Raw genomic sequence first — 14,815 nt, 5'->3', positions numbered from 1 at the left:
TGGATCCGGGCTGGCTGTGTTTGCTTAGGTCTGGGATGAACTGGAGGACTGACCCGTGCTTCTCTGCCCTGTCCCACCCTCCCCCTCCCCACCCGCCCCCTGGGGAATGGCCAGGCCTCTGGGAAACCACACCACCCTCTGGGCTTGGGCCTGCCTCCCAACCTGCTCACACCCATCTCATATTCCAGGGAGTCCGAGGCATGGATGGGCCCCATGGTCCCAAAGGGAGCTTGGTGAGTGTTGGGCATGGAGACTCCATCCGACCCTTAGACCCCGAGTTCCTCCCCAAGGTGCTGTTCCCTTTGCCAGCACTCTGAGCCCCCGCCCCACTCTGGTGCTCACCCTCTGGATATTACTGCTGGGACTCAGCTCTTCACAATATGTTGTTTGTCACCTTCTCCTCTACCCCTGCCTGGTTGCCTGTTTCTAGGGACCCCAAGGAGAGCCAGGACCTCCAGGACAACAGGGCACTCCTGGGACCCAGGTGAGTGGTCCTGTCCACCCCCCTCCAACTTTAGTGACTTCCCTTGGGCTTCCACAATGGGTCAGACCTGGATGGGGACAGGAAATTAAGGATGTCCAGTCTTCATTGCTCATGGTCTGAATGGGGGATGCTGGCTGGAGCAGAGAGCGCCCACCCCTGCGGGGCCCCTGTGACTTCTCTCTCCCTGTGTATAGGGTCTCCCTGGGCCTCAGGGTGCCATCGGCCCTCATGGAGAGAAGGTGAGAGATTGGGGAACAAGGGATGTGCTGGGGTGGGTGTCGGGAGAGCCCTAAATGTCTGGCTGGGACTTTAGCCTTGTTCAGTCCCAACCCGTCTTGGTAACCCTGAACCTCATCTTCCTGCAGGGTCCTCGAGGGAAACCAGGGCTCCCTGGCATGCCTGGCTCAGATGGACTCCCGGTGAGTGGCCCCCACTTCTTATTTCAAATATCCCTTGACCCTCCACCCAAGTCCTTTGCACTGGGAGGTCACTGATGGTGCCTGCCCATGCTCAGTTGGCTTCATCAAGTCACAAGAATTTGGATTGGAGAAGTGTAGAGAAGGATCAGGGGAGGTGACAGGGGCCAGTGGTCATGTTCTTCTGTCCCCACAGGGTCACCCCGGAAAGGAAGGTCCCCCTGGAACTAAAGGAAACCAGGTGAGATCTTCGCGCCTCCTTTTACCTCCTGAAGGGGCTCCCACCCAGACTCGAGCCTCAGAGTCCTTGGGATTTCCTTGTCTCATCGTTAACGTGGCTCTGGCAGTTTTCTCCGATGTCACTTGCATTTTCCCCAGCCCCTAAGGCCCCCACAGTGACCCCCTGTGACCCCTTATAGATTCCTCTCTTTGTCCTTCCAGGGTCCATCTGGACCTCAGGGGCCTCTAGGATACCCGGGGCCGCGAGGTGTCAAGGTACAGACCAGTGGGCTGGGAGACAGAGGACTGCATTTGGGGGAACCGGTCGGGGTCTTAGGAAGCTCCGTCCCTGACCTCTGTCTCTGTCCCCGCCTATTCCTAGGGTGTGGATGGAATCCGGGGCCTGAAGGGTCATAAGGGCGAAAAGGTGAGCAGCGTGCTCCCAGCTTCCCAGCGCCTCCATCCGCCCCACCACCCCTCGGCCCGGCTCTCCCTCCGTCCTGCCCTCCTGCTGTCCTTGCACCCATGTGCTCCCAAATCTTCCACTTTAGCCTGCTGGCCCTCTACATCTGGGGTCCTCTCACTCCCAATTTTTTCAGGGCGATGATGGCTTTCCTGGGTTCAAAGGTGACATGGGTGTGAAAGGTGACAGGGTGAGTAGAAACCCCTGCACTGGCCCCCTCAGTTCTAAGACCTAATGATCCTGGAGTCCCAGCTGATTCCTTTGATACCCGGAGGCCCCATCTCCAGTGCTCTGCACCCTTTAGGGCCTGATCCCAGCCAGATAACAACCCCAGTCTGTGTCCCTCCAACCACAACAGTCTCCCTGCCCCTGTGGGGCTCCCTGTCCTGCTAGAGCTTCTGGGACCCCTGCCAACCCCACCTGGCCTCACTGAGGCCTGCCTGTCCCCTTGGGGCCCCGCCTCCCCCTCAGTCCCTGACACTTACCTCTCCAATCCTCTCACTCAGGGCGAGGTTGGAGTTCCCGGTTCCAGAGGAGAGGATGGTCCCGAGGGGCCGAAGGGACGCACTGGACCCACTGGAGATCCTGGCCCCACTGGGCTCCTGGGCGAGAAGGTGACAGGGATGAGGGATCTGCATCTGTGCTCTCTAGGGATTTGGAGGGGATGAGGGCCTGGGCACTGGGATCAGGGTAGGCAAGGGGTTGCCAACAGCTGGAGTCAGTGAATCCATCGAAGATGACCACGTATTAATTATGGTCCTCTCTGTACATGGCACCTCCTGGACACTAATGGGTTGTGGGGCGATGGGTGAGACGTCAAGGAAGAGTCCCTGTCATGAAGAGTTTACAGCAGATTGACAGGAACAAGGCAGAGAGACCACCGTAGGGTAACTGTCGGTGCAGGGCACAGTGCAAACGTGTCCGGACTCAGAGCCTAGGAGTTCCGAGCAGAGAGGCAAGAGCTGGTGGGCTCCGAGATCTTCCAGGCGGACTCATGCGACACTGCTGTGGGCCAGCTCTGTGTGGACTGTCATATCCATCCTGGGCAGAGGCACCCGCACGGTCCTGCTCTGCAGAGGCATGGGGGGGGGGGCTAAGGTGCTCGTTAGTCACACAGCCAGCGAGGAGCAGAGCCAGGGTTTGGGCCCAGGCAGCCAGGCTGCAGAATCCCGCTCCCAGGCTCCGCTCCACGGCTGCCTCAGATGACAGGCCCTGCAGCGTCGGGAGGCAGGGGTGCACACCTGCCCTGGGGAGCTGGGTGGTGCAGAGCAGGGGCAGAGGCGGTCCCCTGCTGCGCGGAGCCTGCTAGGGGCAGGCTGGAGAAGGTGGAGCCTAGGTTCACCAGTAGGCAGGGACTAGATCACAGCCCCTAAGGACCTGATGGGGCAGCAGACTTGAGTCTCCAGACACTGGGGAGGCGAGATGCCAGCACTGGACCTGGGGAAAACCCGCTCTCAGGGAGCAGAGCTTACAAAAGCCAGGCAGCCCATGAGGCAGGAGAGGAAGGGCTGGAGGGCTGGAGGGCTGGCGGGCCATTGCTGCGTGGGGTCTGGCTCCCGCCTCTGAGGGATGGAGTGGTACCTGTGGCTTGTCTTGTCCCTAATTGCTCCCTGTCCCTCCACAGGGCAAGCTGGGTGTTCCTGGCCTGCCAGGCTACCCGGGACGCCAGGGTCCCAAGGTGAGGTGATGCCCCATGTATACTCACTCTTCCTTTTCCCTCCCATGACACCCAACTGCAGGAAACACTGACAGAGCACTGGGGGTCCTAGAGAGAAATAAGCCTACCCCGGTCCACAGAGGAGGGAACAAGGCCCCGAGAGCAGCAGGGGTTGGATGGGAGGGCCCAGGTCTCCCACACCACGCCCCTGTCACCTTTCCTGACCCTTCTTGGTCCTTCCTAGGCCCTCCCCTTTCCTGACTTCTCCATTTTTTCTTCTCCACCTTCACCAGGGCTCCCTCGGATTTCCTGGTTTTCCTGGAGCCAGTGGAGAGAAGGGAGCCCGGGTAGGCTGGGGAAGAGCAGTGCGGGGTGGGGGTGGGCCTGGGGGTGGGGGGCTGCTCTGTAGGGCTCCACGCCCTGGGTGATATCTCTTCTTCCTTCCCACAGGGCCTGTCTGGGAAATCAGGGCCTCGGGGAGAGCGGGGCCCCACGGTGAGTGCAGGGGGAGAGAGACCTGTGCCTCAAGATCCAAAGGGGTGTGTTGGTTTTTCTGACAACTCCCCTCCCCTCTTCTAGGGTCCACGGGGTCAGCGGGGACCCCGAGGCGCCACTGGAAAGTCTGGAGCTAAGGTTAGTGGCCTTGGCAGGGCTCCATTGGTGGCCTGCCCCTTAGCCCAGCTTCCCCGAAGATCCTCTGACTCTGTCTCCCCCTTCTGCAGGGAACATCAGGTGGTGATGGCCCCCACGGGCCCCCCGGAGAAAGGGTGAGTGTGACTGGCATGTACCGGTCCATATGCCCCAGGGATCCTGAGTGGAGCAACTTCCTCTCCCCCAGGGAGGAAGCTGTGTCCCCTGCCCAGCATCCCACCCCATTCTCCAGATTCAACCCAGCTCTGTCTCTAGGGCCTCCCTGGGCCTCAGGGCCCCAACGGATTTCCTGGCCCTAAAGGACCTCCGGTAAGCTGACCTCTGACCTCTGGCCTACTTTGGTTCTCTGAGTGCTTCCCCATTCCCTCCCTTGCCTAGAATTCACCTGACATCTGCACCCCTTCCAGGGCCCCCCTGGGAAGGACGGGCTGCCGGGACACCCGGGCCAGAGAGGAGAAGTGGTAAGTGATGCCCTGGCCCCTGAGACCCTCACACTCCAGAGCTGTCTGGGTGGCCTCCCAGGGAGGTTCTCCCTCCCAGCAGAGTGGACAGCATCCTGGTGCTCGCTGCTCAGCCCCACGGCCAAGGACGTGATGGGGACCCTGCCCTTCCTCCGGCGACCTGGGGTCTGTCCCAGTGTCCATCCTGACTGTGTTCTGACTGCTCTCTCCTCTCTTTTTCTCTCAGGGTTTCCAAGGGAAGACTGGCCCCCCTGGCCCCCCAGGGGTGGTGGGACCTCAGGTATGTCTGTCCTCTGGAGAGAGAGGACCCCAGACCTGGAGCTGGCGTGCCTGCCCTGCTCCCTTTTCCCCATCACAAGCCGGCCTGGCCCTGCTGGGTAAAGGGTGGGGCTGGGTTGGACTCTGATGCTGAACTTCGGCCAGTTCTCATCTCCTGGGCTCGGAGAAGAGGCGGTTCCCCAGCAGGGACACAGGTGGTGTAGGCACTCCACACTGGGGGCTGAAACCAGAGTGGTGGCCCGGGGAGCCCCCAGGAATCTCCCAGCAGCTTTGGGGCAGGGATACCGGGATTCTAGAGGGACATTTTAGGGTGGCCAGGGGGGCTGCTTTGGGCAGACAGTGGGGTGAAGGGTCGAGATTGGAGTCTTTCCACCTCTTTCCCAGGGAGCGGCAGGAGAAACTGGGCCCATGGGCGAGAGAGGTCACCCAGGCCCCCCAGGCCCCCCTGGAGAGCAGGGACTGACGGGAACAGCTGGAAAAGAAGGAACCAAGGTCAGTGGGGCGCTTGCTTTGGCAGCACATGTACTAAAGTTGGACCAATACAGAGATTAGCATGGCCCTGTGCAAGGATGACAGCAAGTTCATGCAGTGATCCATAATTTGGGGCAAAGCAGGGGAAAGTGGGGACGGAAAGAGACTCTGCTTGGGGCGATGGCCACGATGCGTGTGCAGATGCTGTTTTATTGAGCTGTATACCTGAAACCTGTATGTTTTTGCGAATCAATGTCACCCCCAATAAATTCAATAAAAAATGTTGGTAAGGGGGCAGAGGGGACCTTGGGGGCCAGGGTCAGGGATTTGAGGGGGTCAGAGATCTCTCTGCATAATTTGGGAGCATGGCTGTGGCTCATCACCTTTCCTTTCCTTTTAGGGTGATCCTGGTCCTCCTGGGGCACCAGGGAAGGATGGTCCCGCTGGGCTGAGGGGCTTCCCAGGAGAGAGAGGCCTCCCTGGCACTGCTGTGAGTGACCTCACCTCACCAGTTGTAATGTCACCGTGACCCTGGCGCCCCTCAGAATCACCCCGATCCTATCTCTCTGAGCCTGTCCCCACCCCTAGCCCTGCATGTCTCCCAGACCCTGTCCCTGTGATGTCCCACCTTCCTGTCTCACATCTCCTGCTCTGAATCTCTGGTTCATAGGGTGGAGCCGGTTTGAAGGGAAACGAAGGTCCGGCTGGTCCCCCTGGCCCTGCAGTGAGTGGGGCCTCAGGGGGCAGTGGGGAGGAACCAGGAAAGGGGGTGGGTGAGGAAGAGTAAAGAGTGGGCACAGGGTGTGCAGAGTCAGCCATAATGCATGTGGTTTGGGCTATTCTCCTGGGAACCATGGTCAGGGTCCTCTGGAGTAGGTAGGCTGTGGCCTCCTCCTTGGGGTCTGACTCTACTTCCTCTTAGGGCTCCCCTGGGGAACGAGGTGCAGCGGGATCTGGGGGACCTATTGGCCCCCCAGGGCGCCCAGGACCTCAGGGTCCCCCCGGAGCAGCAGGAGAGAAAGGTGTCCCGGTGAGTGTGGGGGCCCCAGGGGTCTGTGAGCTGCTGTGTCTCAGAGGGTTTCCTGGGGGAGATTGAGGGTAAGGGTCATCTTCAGGCCATGACTCCTCTCTTCACTTCCCACAGGGTGAGAAGGGCCCCATTGGTCCCACGGGCCGCGACGGGGTGCAGGGTCCTGTGGGGCTTCCTGGCCCTGCTGGACCCCCGGGAGTGGCAGGAGAGGATGGAGACAAGGTGAGGGCACCCACAGCCCTGGACCCAAATTCTTCCCAGATGAGATCGCAGACCTGGACACGGCCCCACCCCGTCTCATCACTGTCCCCCCTCTCCCCCTCCCTCCTCTGCCTTCTCCCAGGGTGAGGTGGGAGACCCTGGACAGAAGGGCACTAAAGGGAACAAGGGCGAACACGTAAGTGTCTGTGACCTTTGATTTCTGACCTCTGGTCTTCAACCTCCTTCCCACCTGGACTCTCTCCCTGTCTTGGCGTCTCTGACTCTCCTTTCTCCCCAGGGCCCTCCTGGACCCCCTGGGCCCCTGGGTCCTGTGGGGCAGCCTGGAGCAGCGGTGAGTGACTGATGCCCCCGTGCTCCCTCCAGAGGCCCGGCAGCCCCCAGTCAGCCCCCAGTTCCCTCTGCTTTTGGGGTTGGGGGTGAAAGCAGGGGGCCCTGGGCCTGCTGCCCAGCTCTGTGCGGGGCTTGTGGATGGAGAACACCTGACCCTATGGCTATGGTCCTTGTCCCTGCCTTCCCCCACCTCAGGGAGCAGATGGGGAGCCCGGAGCCCGGGGACCCCAAGGACATTTTGGAGCCAAAGGTGATGAAGGAACAAGAGGATTCAATGGGCCCCCAGGACCCATTGGCCTACAGGTGAGTTGGGGTGAGGAGCCCCATTCTGACGAGGAAAGGGGAGGTGAGGTGAGGATGAGGGCAGCATGTGGGACCTGAGGGGAGAGCTGGGGGCCCGGGCGGGGTGCTCACCTGGTCTGTGCTGTGTGCACCTGCACAGGGTTTGCCAGGCCCCTCGGGGGAGAAGGGAGAAACAGGAGACGTGGGCCCTATGGTGAGTGTGACCCCACTGGTGGTGTGTGACCCCAACCGGCCCCAGCCCCACCTACTGGTCACCGCCGCCCATCCAGCCCACCCCAGCACCCCATTGCCACTGACCCCTGCTCCCTGGCCTGGCTGCCCCTCCTCTTCCGGGCCCAGGATCTCTGCCCCTCCCACCCCTCCGCAATTCCCCTGCACCCAGCGCTGTCCCCCTCACCTCCCTGCCTGTCTCTGGTGAATCTGTTTCTCCCCAGGGACCACCTGGCCCCCCAGGACCTCGAGGCCCAGCTGGACCCAATGGAGCTGATGTGAGTCCTCTCAGCCTCTCATCCCTTCAGACCAATGTGGCCAGTCCTCTGCCTCCCGTTTTCCGGACTATAAACTCCTCTATAGTCTCCTCTCAGGGGCCACTAAAAGCCCCTGCCCCTGGGAAGGCCTCCCACTGTCTCACTGCGGTGACCTCGGCCCTCATCCTGGCCCCGCCCCTGGAATGGCACCTCATCCCCAGAGCTATGATCCCTATTTCTGTTCCTCTTCCAGGGTCCTCAAGGTCCCCCAGGAGGTGTCGGGAACCTGGGTCCCCCTGGAGAGAAGGTAACTAGGAAGGGGTGAATGGCCTGGTCTTGGAGGGCACGGGAGTTGGACTTCTGCCAGCTTTGGATGGGGGTCAGAAGAGAGTGAGGTGTGGGGACTATCAGGATTTTTGTAGGGAAGGAGGATTTTGATGTCAGTCTCCTTGCAGGGGGAGCCAGGAGAGTCAGGATCTCCCGGGGTCCAGGGGGAGCCAGGAGTCAAGGTGAGTGATGGCTTTGAGGCATCCCTCCCAATCCCTTTCACCCCCTCAAACCCACCCCCACTTTTCCCGTGACCTGGAGCTGGACCTCCTCCACTGCCCTGGAGTCTGTGCCCCAGCCCTTCTCCATGAGGCCTGGTCCCTGGGTCTGAGTGAGTCCTGTCACCCTTTCCTTGAAGCAAAGAGGTGCCAGGGGACCCCCATGGGCCTGCCTTTCTCTGTGCATCCTACTGTCACTGGGGCTGGGGGAGCTGAAGGTGTCTTGGAAGCAGGGGCTGCATTCTTGACCTACAAGATCCCCTGGGACCATCTGTACCCTCCAATGTCCTCCAGGGTCCACGCGGGGAGCGTGGGGAGAAAGGAGAGTCCGGGCAGCCGGGAGAGGCGGGACCGCCAGGGCCTAAAGGCCCCACCGGGGATGATGGCCCCAAAGGGAACCCTGTGAGTTTGGGGGAGGGGCTGAGAAGAGGGTCCTGCGAATGGGAGACCTGGGGATGTGTGTGAGGATCTTGGAGTGTGGGGAGCCCAAGAGCGGGGCAACCTGGGAGGAAAGCTCTGGGAATAGGGTTTCCTGGGGAGGGTATATGGAGTCTAGCATCCCGAGCGAGAGAACATGAGAGATGCCTCTAGTTAATTCCCCAAAGTGTTAGAGGGCATGTAGGCATGGGGAGGGGTGCACCACCCTCTTTCTAGGTGGTGCAGTGGGCACTGCCTGCAGAGAGGGAGTGTGGCATGTGCCCACAGGGGTCTGTGTTGGCTCTGGGTGGGCTTAGGCGGTTGTGAGCCTGACTTTTGGTCTCCCTCTGTGTTAGGGCCCTGTTGGTTTTCCTGGTGACCCTGGCCCTCCTGGGGAAGGTGGCCCTCGGGTGAGTCTTGCCCGGTGGGGGGGAGGGGCAAAGTGGGTGGGCTTCTGTGGGGCTGATGGGCTTGGCTGTTGGAAGCTGGAGGTATGGCAGGGCAGCTGGAGGCATGGGAGGATCAGCAGTTTTCAGGTGACCTTGCTTCATCCCTGCAGGGCCAAGATGGTGCAAAGGGTGACCGTGGAGAGGACGGCGAGCCAGGGCAGCCTGTGAGTGACCAGTGACTCCCCCACCACTGAGCTGGAGTCTTCAGACCCATTGCTCCTCTTCTCTGCCCCACTCCTGAGGGGTCCCTTGGCTGGAAGCTAAATGTTCGCTTACCCTTCTTCCCTCTCTAGGGATCCCCTGGTCCCACTGGGGAGAATGGACCCCCTGGACCACTTGGAAAGCGGGTAAGTGAGTTGGATACCTGGGGTGTTCAGGGGCAGTCCTTGGCGGGTGGGCAGAGGATGGGCAATGGCAGGTGGGATGGGCAGGGAGATGCCTGGAGTCTGGTTGTCCTGCGTGGGGTGTGTGACACGTGCTTACCAGTGTGCTGTGCATATCTGGGCATGTTTGTTCCTGGAATTGGGTATGAAGTTCTTGCCAGGGGTGCTGGTGTGTGCCCCCCAATCAGAACAGACAGGGAGGAAGGGCTGGCTTTCTGGAGGCTCTGCTAGGTCAGGTGGTCACCTTCTAGTTGCTGGGGTAGGAGGTGGGGCACTAAGTGGCTCTTCGCCAGATGCTGAGAACCACCCAACTCTTTAACAACTGGCCCAGCTGTGCGGGCTCTCACCGCCTGTGAGTGGGCCTCTACTCCCTCATCCCTCTTCCCTCCCCCTCCATCTGCAGGGTCCTGCTGGCACACCTGGTCCTGAGGGGCGACAAGGAGAGAAGGGAGCCAAGGTGAGGGGAGGCTGCCCTGGCTGCTGGAGCATTCCCTCCTCCTCCCACTCCTTTGCTCCTCTGAGTTCTCTGTCTTCCTCCCCCAGGCTGAAGCCCTCATGGGAACAGGTTCCCTGTGCTTGCTCCTGCCCCCCGGGCTCTGGGGTTTAGGCCCTACCCCCTGCCTCACCCTGTCTACCTTGGGCTCCCCGCCCCTGCCCGTACCCCTTTTCTCTGTCCCTTAGGACACATTCCTCATGTGTGTTTCAGGGGGATCCTGGTGCTGTGGGTGCCCCGGGAAAGACAGGCCCCGTGGGTCCTGCAGGCCCAGCAGGAAAACCTGGTCCTGATGGTCTGAGGGGCCTCCCAGGCTCAGTGGTGAGTCATGGAGTGGAGAGCCCGGGCAGGGAGGGGTGAGGTGCCATGGGAGGGGACACCCCTTCTGACCTCTGTGGTCACCTCAAATCTGTAGGGCCAGCAAGGTCGTCCTGGAGCCACAGGTCAGGCCGGGCCCCCAGGCCCTGTGGTGAGTGACTCTGGATTGGGTGGGGTGGGTGGGGTGAGGGGGGTGCCCTGGGGCAGTGGGCTTTGAGCTGAAGCTCTGGAGGACGTGGGAAGTGTTGGGCGGAGAGCTGGAAAGGGTGACTTCCTGTCTCCCCATAGGGACCCCCAGGGCTTCCTGGCCTCCGTGGTGATGCTGGGGCCAAGGGAGAGAAGGTGAGTGACAGCCAGACAAGTGGCCTCGCCCCTACCTTCTCCCTTGCCTGGAGACCTGTGGGATACTGAGTGCCCATTGCTCGGCTCTAGGCTTCCAGTGCCAGGTCTCGGGGCCCTTACTCAGCCAGGGCTCTCCACAGCCCTTGTGCTTAAGCCTCTCTTGTCTCCTGGGCTCTGACCCCCCTGGCCTCCTCCAGCCGCATCCACGTGTCTCCCCTCTGCATCCCCTGACCACCTGTCCTCTTCTCCAGGGTCACCCAGGTCTCATTGGACTGATCGGGCCCCCTGGAGAGCAGGGAGAGAAGGGTGACCGGGGACTTCCTGGCCCTCAGGGCTCCACTGGACAGAAGGGAGAGACGGTGAGTAGAGGGCAGCGAGTAGAGGGCACTGTCCTGGAAAGTTGGGGGGATGAGGGTGGAGATTCCCCCTGGGGGTGGGAGGGGCTGTGGTGGGGACTCTGGGTGGGGTGAGGGAGGGGTGGGAGGAGAACCCAGTTGAACCAGGTCCTCCCTTTCCTAGGGCATCCCGGGAGCCTCTGGCCCCATTGGCCCTGGAGGGCCCCCTGGCCTCACCGTGAGTACCCCATCTGTTCCTCCACTAAACCCCTAAACCAACGGCTTCCATAGCAGCTGCCAGCCTACCGAGCGTAGGAGTGTTTCCCCTGTGTGTCCTTACACCTGCAGTGTTTCCTACCCCCCTTCCAAGGACTCCCGAATGTCCCCATGTTCCCTCATGCCTGCCCCTCCTGTGGTAATCCCACTGTCCTGTGGACTCATGACCTTGCCTCTCCATTCCTGTGTCCCTACCTTCCCCTGTGGTGACCATGTTTTTCATTTCACAGGGACCTGCTGGACCCAAGGGCGCCAAAGGAGCCACAGTGAGTGGACCCCAGCCAGCCCTGACCTCTGCCCCTTTCCCCAAGCAGGACTTGGTGCTTTCTAGACCAAACATGCTCCCCCCAGTGGAGCCCCATTCCCAGCCTGGATACTGGTTGACCTTACTGTGACCTGACCTCTCCATGACCCCATTTACTCCTTTGGCAGGGCCCAGCCGGACCAAAGGGAGAGAAGGGTGTCCAGGGCCCTCCAGGACACCCGGTGAGTTAGGAGTCCTGGCCTGCTCCTCTGATTGTCCCTCCCTGTCCTGCACCTTCTCTGCTTCACCCTCACCCTCTCCCTCTGCCCCTCCACCCAGGGCCCCCCGGGCGAGGTGATCCAGCCCCTGCCCATCCAGATGCCCAAGAAGACTCGGCGCTCAGTGGACGGAAGCCGCGTGATGCAGGAAGATGAAGCCGTGCCGACTGAGGGGGCCCCGGGCAGTCCTGGGGGGCTGGAGGAGATCTTTGGGTCACTGGATTCCCTGCGGGAGGAGATAGAGCAGATGAGGCGGCCGACAGGGACCCAGGACAGCCCTGCTCGCACCTGCCAGGACCTGAAGCTCTGCCACCCAGAGCTGCCTGATGGTCAGTGCCAGCCTCAGGGGACACAAAAATACTGACAAGAGCGTGGGTGCAGACAAGCAGAATGGATGTTGCCGGAGTCTTGGGAAAGGTGTTGGGCAGGGATGAGGGGACTGGAACAGTGGCCACTTTCCAGCCAGGTCAGATTATTTCAGTACTAGGAACTGACACAGTCCTTCCAGTGGGCACCAGCCGGCTGTCAGCTGGCAGCTGCAGGGCTGGTAAACACGCCTGTGCCTACACGCGTGCTTGCACTCACACCAAGGACCGTGTGCGGACCTACAGCCACGCTCGGACCCTTCCAGTCAGGAGCCTGGGGATGCTGCTGGGCTCGGGGTGTCCGGGATGGGATGGGGTGTAGGTGCTGAGGGCAACTGAAGGGGGGCTGTGTTAGGGAGCTCTGGTGGCAGAGCAGGGGGCCGGGAGGCTGCGAGCATGTGGGGAGGGCTGGGGGAGTGGGAATATGGGTGCAAAGGCATCTCTCCACCCAACAGGTGAATACTGGGTGGACCCCAACCAGGGCTGCGCTCGGGACGCCTTCCGGGTGTTCTGCAACTTCACGGCGGGAGGGGAGACCTGTGTGCAGCCTCGGGATGACGTCACGCAGGTGAGCGCTGGCTCCCGCTGCGCGCTCCCGTCGGGGCGGGGGTCTCCGGGTCCATGGGACAAGCCCCCTGGCACGGCCCCCGCCGACACTGCTGGCGCTCCTCCACCCTGCGCCCCCTTCCTCCCCTCCCGCCCCGCAGTGCTCACTTGCCTCCTTCCCTGGGCACCCGTTCGCCCCCTTTCCGCCCAGCCTCCTGCTCGCGCTCGCCCCCCCAGCCCTCCCTGCCCCCCCCCAGCCCTCCCTGCCCCCCCCCAGCCCTCCCTGCCCCCCTCGCCCAGCCCTCCCTGCCCCCTGCCCCGCTCCCGCCTGCCCTGACGCTGCCCGCCCTGCCAGTTCTCCTACGTGGACTCCGAGGGCTCCCCGGTGGGCGTTGTCCAGCTCACCTTCCTGCGGCTGCTCAGCGTCTCCGCGCACCAGGACGTCTCCTACCCGTGCTCCGGGGCGGCCCGGGAAGGCCCCCTGAAGCTCAGGGGGGCCAACGAGGACGAGCTGAGCCCCGACACCAGCCCCTACGTGAAGGAGTTCAGGGACGGCTGCCAGGTGGGGGCGGCGCGGGCGGGCGGGCCTGCGGCTCACGTCGGGCCGGGAGCTCCTGCGGCCGGGCCGCCGGAGAGCAGGAGCCGGCTTCCCGGGCAGACCCGGCTGAGGGAGCTCAGAGGGGGCTGAGGGGTCGGGGGAGGGAAGTGGGGTTCACCTGTGTGCGGACAGCGGCGTCACCGGAGTACACACATTTACACAGGTGGCCCAGCAGAGGCACGGGGGTGCGGGGGTGGGCAACAGACACCCCAATCCCTGCATACATCCCGAGAGTCACCTGGACGGGGTCACACAGGTGCACACACATGGAATCATGTCAGCTATTATCACACAGCCCCCCCCCCCACGCACATGTGCACACACCCCTGTGGGGCCACACAGACTCACATCAGCACCACAGGCAGTCATCTCAGACACACACACACACACACACACACACACACACACACACACACACATACACACACACACACACCCCACAAGCACATACCGCCTTCCTGGCTTTCCCATGGACTCTCTGGAAGAAAATGTAGCAAGTCTGAACGTGGATGCGGTTGGGGGAATAGCTTCTCAGGGTGCTCAGAGGAGAGGCCAGCCTGGGGTGTGACCCCTCCACCCAGCTCACTCACGCCTCCCCTCTTGTCTCCTCCTCCAGACACAGCAAGGCCGGAGGGTGCTAGAGGTGCGGACCCCTGTGCTGGAGCAGCTGCCGGTGCTGGATGCCTCCTTCTCGGACCTGGGGGCCCCCCCGAGGCGGGGAGGGGTGCTGCTGGGGCCTGTCTGCTTCATGGGCTAGGACCTTCTCGACCTGAACCTGTCATTCGAAACCAGGCCCACCTGGCATCCCACAGCATCAGCTCCATGCCATCTCCCAAGAGGGCTCCTCACCATCTGGGGGCCTTGGGCCAGGGCGCTGAGAGCCCCCAGTCGGGCAGACCAGAGGAAGGCTGAAGTGCGTGCCGGACCGCCCGAGGGGAGGGGTAGCATCCGGGGCTCCTAGCCTTCCCACCTGGAGCCTGTGGCCTGTTAGACAGCTGACACACTTATTTAAAACTCACCGCCCAATCACCCCAAACAAGAGGAAGAGAAGAGAAAGGACACTGTGTATTTTGTATTTAAAAGTAATTATATTAATTATTTAAAGAGTGGAAAACTAAATAACAACAAAGATAAAGAGAGAAATGCCAACAAAAATCAGCGGACTTTGGAGACAGGGCTCTCCAGGGATGAGTCCCCGGTACCCTTGTCCTTGCCTCAGGGCTTTCCTCAGTGACTGTGGGGGTTTTTGGGTTGAACCCCAGTTCCCTCACACCCCACCTGTAGCACCCACTGTGAACATTGGAATATACGGTCTCCTTTGCCTCAGGGCTCTCTCTCATCTCCACTTACTGATGTCTGGCTCCCTGACCCACACACCTGCTCTCCTTCACTTGGTCTGGGCCTTGCAGAAACCACCTGCTTTTTGGGGACCAGGCCACTGTCCTGGGGGGAAACAGGATAGTGAGGGATGTGTGCAGGGCCTGAATTCAGTGGACTGTTGAAATATCGAAATCTATATTAGCTGGGAAGTCACCACGCCCTGAGCCCCCTGAGTATCCCATTGCCATCCTGGTCACCCCAGACTCTCCCCGGGCACCCCTCCCCTTCTCTGACCCTGCAATTGAAGGGATGGAAGGGACTCCTGGGACCTTGTCCAGCCCTATAACCAGCATCAGTCTGACTGGTGGTTAAAAAATGTGATTGTTTCCTCCTAGGGTGTATGTGTGTGATGCTTGTGTGGTTACTTCAATCCCCACCAAACCCCTATCCAAC

The 14,815-nt window shown here is 61.5% G+C and overlaps 1 protein-coding gene and 1 non-coding gene across 2 annotated transcripts in view; both read left to right on the top strand.

Moving 5' to 3' along the window:
- COL11A2 (collagen type XI alpha 2 chain) overlaps positions 1 to 14,753 on the top strand; it is a 28,251-nt gene extending 13,498 nt beyond the window's left edge. The window contains exons 22-66 of the mRNA XM_087817325.1: positions 189 to 233; positions 431 to 484; positions 679 to 723; positions 850 to 903; positions 1,097 to 1,141; positions 1,342 to 1,395; positions 1,502 to 1,546; positions 1,719 to 1,772; positions 2,089 to 2,196; positions 3,207 to 3,260; positions 3,533 to 3,586; positions 3,690 to 3,734; positions 3,819 to 3,872; positions 3,962 to 4,006; positions 4,146 to 4,199; positions 4,298 to 4,351; positions 4,578 to 4,631; positions 5,015 to 5,122; positions 5,502 to 5,591; positions 5,772 to 5,825; positions 6,024 to 6,131; positions 6,246 to 6,353; positions 6,475 to 6,528; positions 6,631 to 6,684; positions 6,879 to 6,986; positions 7,126 to 7,179; positions 7,421 to 7,474; positions 7,707 to 7,760; positions 7,909 to 7,962; positions 8,293 to 8,400; positions 8,772 to 8,825; positions 8,975 to 9,028; positions 9,158 to 9,211; positions 9,651 to 9,704; positions 9,954 to 10,061; positions 10,156 to 10,209; positions 10,347 to 10,400; positions 10,652 to 10,759; positions 10,920 to 10,973; positions 11,242 to 11,277; positions 11,444 to 11,497; positions 11,595 to 11,862; positions 12,354 to 12,466; positions 12,800 to 13,006; positions 13,659 to 14,753. Coding sequence (XP_087673451.1) covers positions 189 to 233; positions 431 to 484; positions 679 to 723; positions 850 to 903; positions 1,097 to 1,141; positions 1,342 to 1,395; positions 1,502 to 1,546; positions 1,719 to 1,772; positions 2,089 to 2,196; positions 3,207 to 3,260; positions 3,533 to 3,586; positions 3,690 to 3,734; positions 3,819 to 3,872; positions 3,962 to 4,006; positions 4,146 to 4,199; positions 4,298 to 4,351; positions 4,578 to 4,631; positions 5,015 to 5,122; positions 5,502 to 5,591; positions 5,772 to 5,825; positions 6,024 to 6,131; positions 6,246 to 6,353; positions 6,475 to 6,528; positions 6,631 to 6,684; positions 6,879 to 6,986; positions 7,126 to 7,179; positions 7,421 to 7,474; positions 7,707 to 7,760; positions 7,909 to 7,962; positions 8,293 to 8,400; positions 8,772 to 8,825; positions 8,975 to 9,028; positions 9,158 to 9,211; positions 9,651 to 9,704; positions 9,954 to 10,061; positions 10,156 to 10,209; positions 10,347 to 10,400; positions 10,652 to 10,759; positions 10,920 to 10,973; positions 11,242 to 11,277; positions 11,444 to 11,497; positions 11,595 to 11,862; positions 12,354 to 12,466; positions 12,800 to 13,006; positions 13,659 to 13,799 — 3,339 coding nt within the window. The 3' untranslated portion in view covers positions 13,800 to 14,753. The remainder of the gene's footprint in view (positions 1 to 188; positions 234 to 430; positions 485 to 678; positions 724 to 849; positions 904 to 1,096; positions 1,142 to 1,341; positions 1,396 to 1,501; positions 1,547 to 1,718; positions 1,773 to 2,088; positions 2,197 to 3,206; positions 3,261 to 3,532; positions 3,587 to 3,689; positions 3,735 to 3,818; positions 3,873 to 3,961; positions 4,007 to 4,145; positions 4,200 to 4,297; positions 4,352 to 4,577; positions 4,632 to 5,014; positions 5,123 to 5,501; positions 5,592 to 5,771; positions 5,826 to 6,023; positions 6,132 to 6,245; positions 6,354 to 6,474; positions 6,529 to 6,630; positions 6,685 to 6,878; positions 6,987 to 7,125; positions 7,180 to 7,420; positions 7,475 to 7,706; positions 7,761 to 7,908; positions 7,963 to 8,292; positions 8,401 to 8,771; positions 8,826 to 8,974; positions 9,029 to 9,157; positions 9,212 to 9,650; positions 9,705 to 9,953; positions 10,062 to 10,155; positions 10,210 to 10,346; positions 10,401 to 10,651; positions 10,760 to 10,919; positions 10,974 to 11,241; positions 11,278 to 11,443; positions 11,498 to 11,594; positions 11,863 to 12,353; positions 12,467 to 12,799; positions 13,007 to 13,658) is intronic.
- LOC148093020 (U6 spliceosomal RNA) lies at positions 5,132 to 5,233 on the top strand. The gene has a single exon (XR_015714640.1). It is a non-coding gene; the product is annotated as a U6 spliceosomal RNA (small nuclear RNA).
- Positions 14,754 to 14,815: the final 62 nt, after the last annotated feature.

This window comes from Miniopterus natalensis, chromosome 5 (assembly GCF_054644295.1).
Source record: "Miniopterus natalensis isolate mMinNat1 chromosome 5, mMinNat1.hap1, whole genome shotgun sequence".
Lineage (NCBI taxonomy): Eukaryota > Metazoa > Chordata > Mammalia > Chiroptera > Miniopteridae > Miniopterus > Miniopterus natalensis.
Note: the sequence above shows the minus strand (reverse complement) of the source record. Positions and strands in the feature narration are given on the sequence as shown.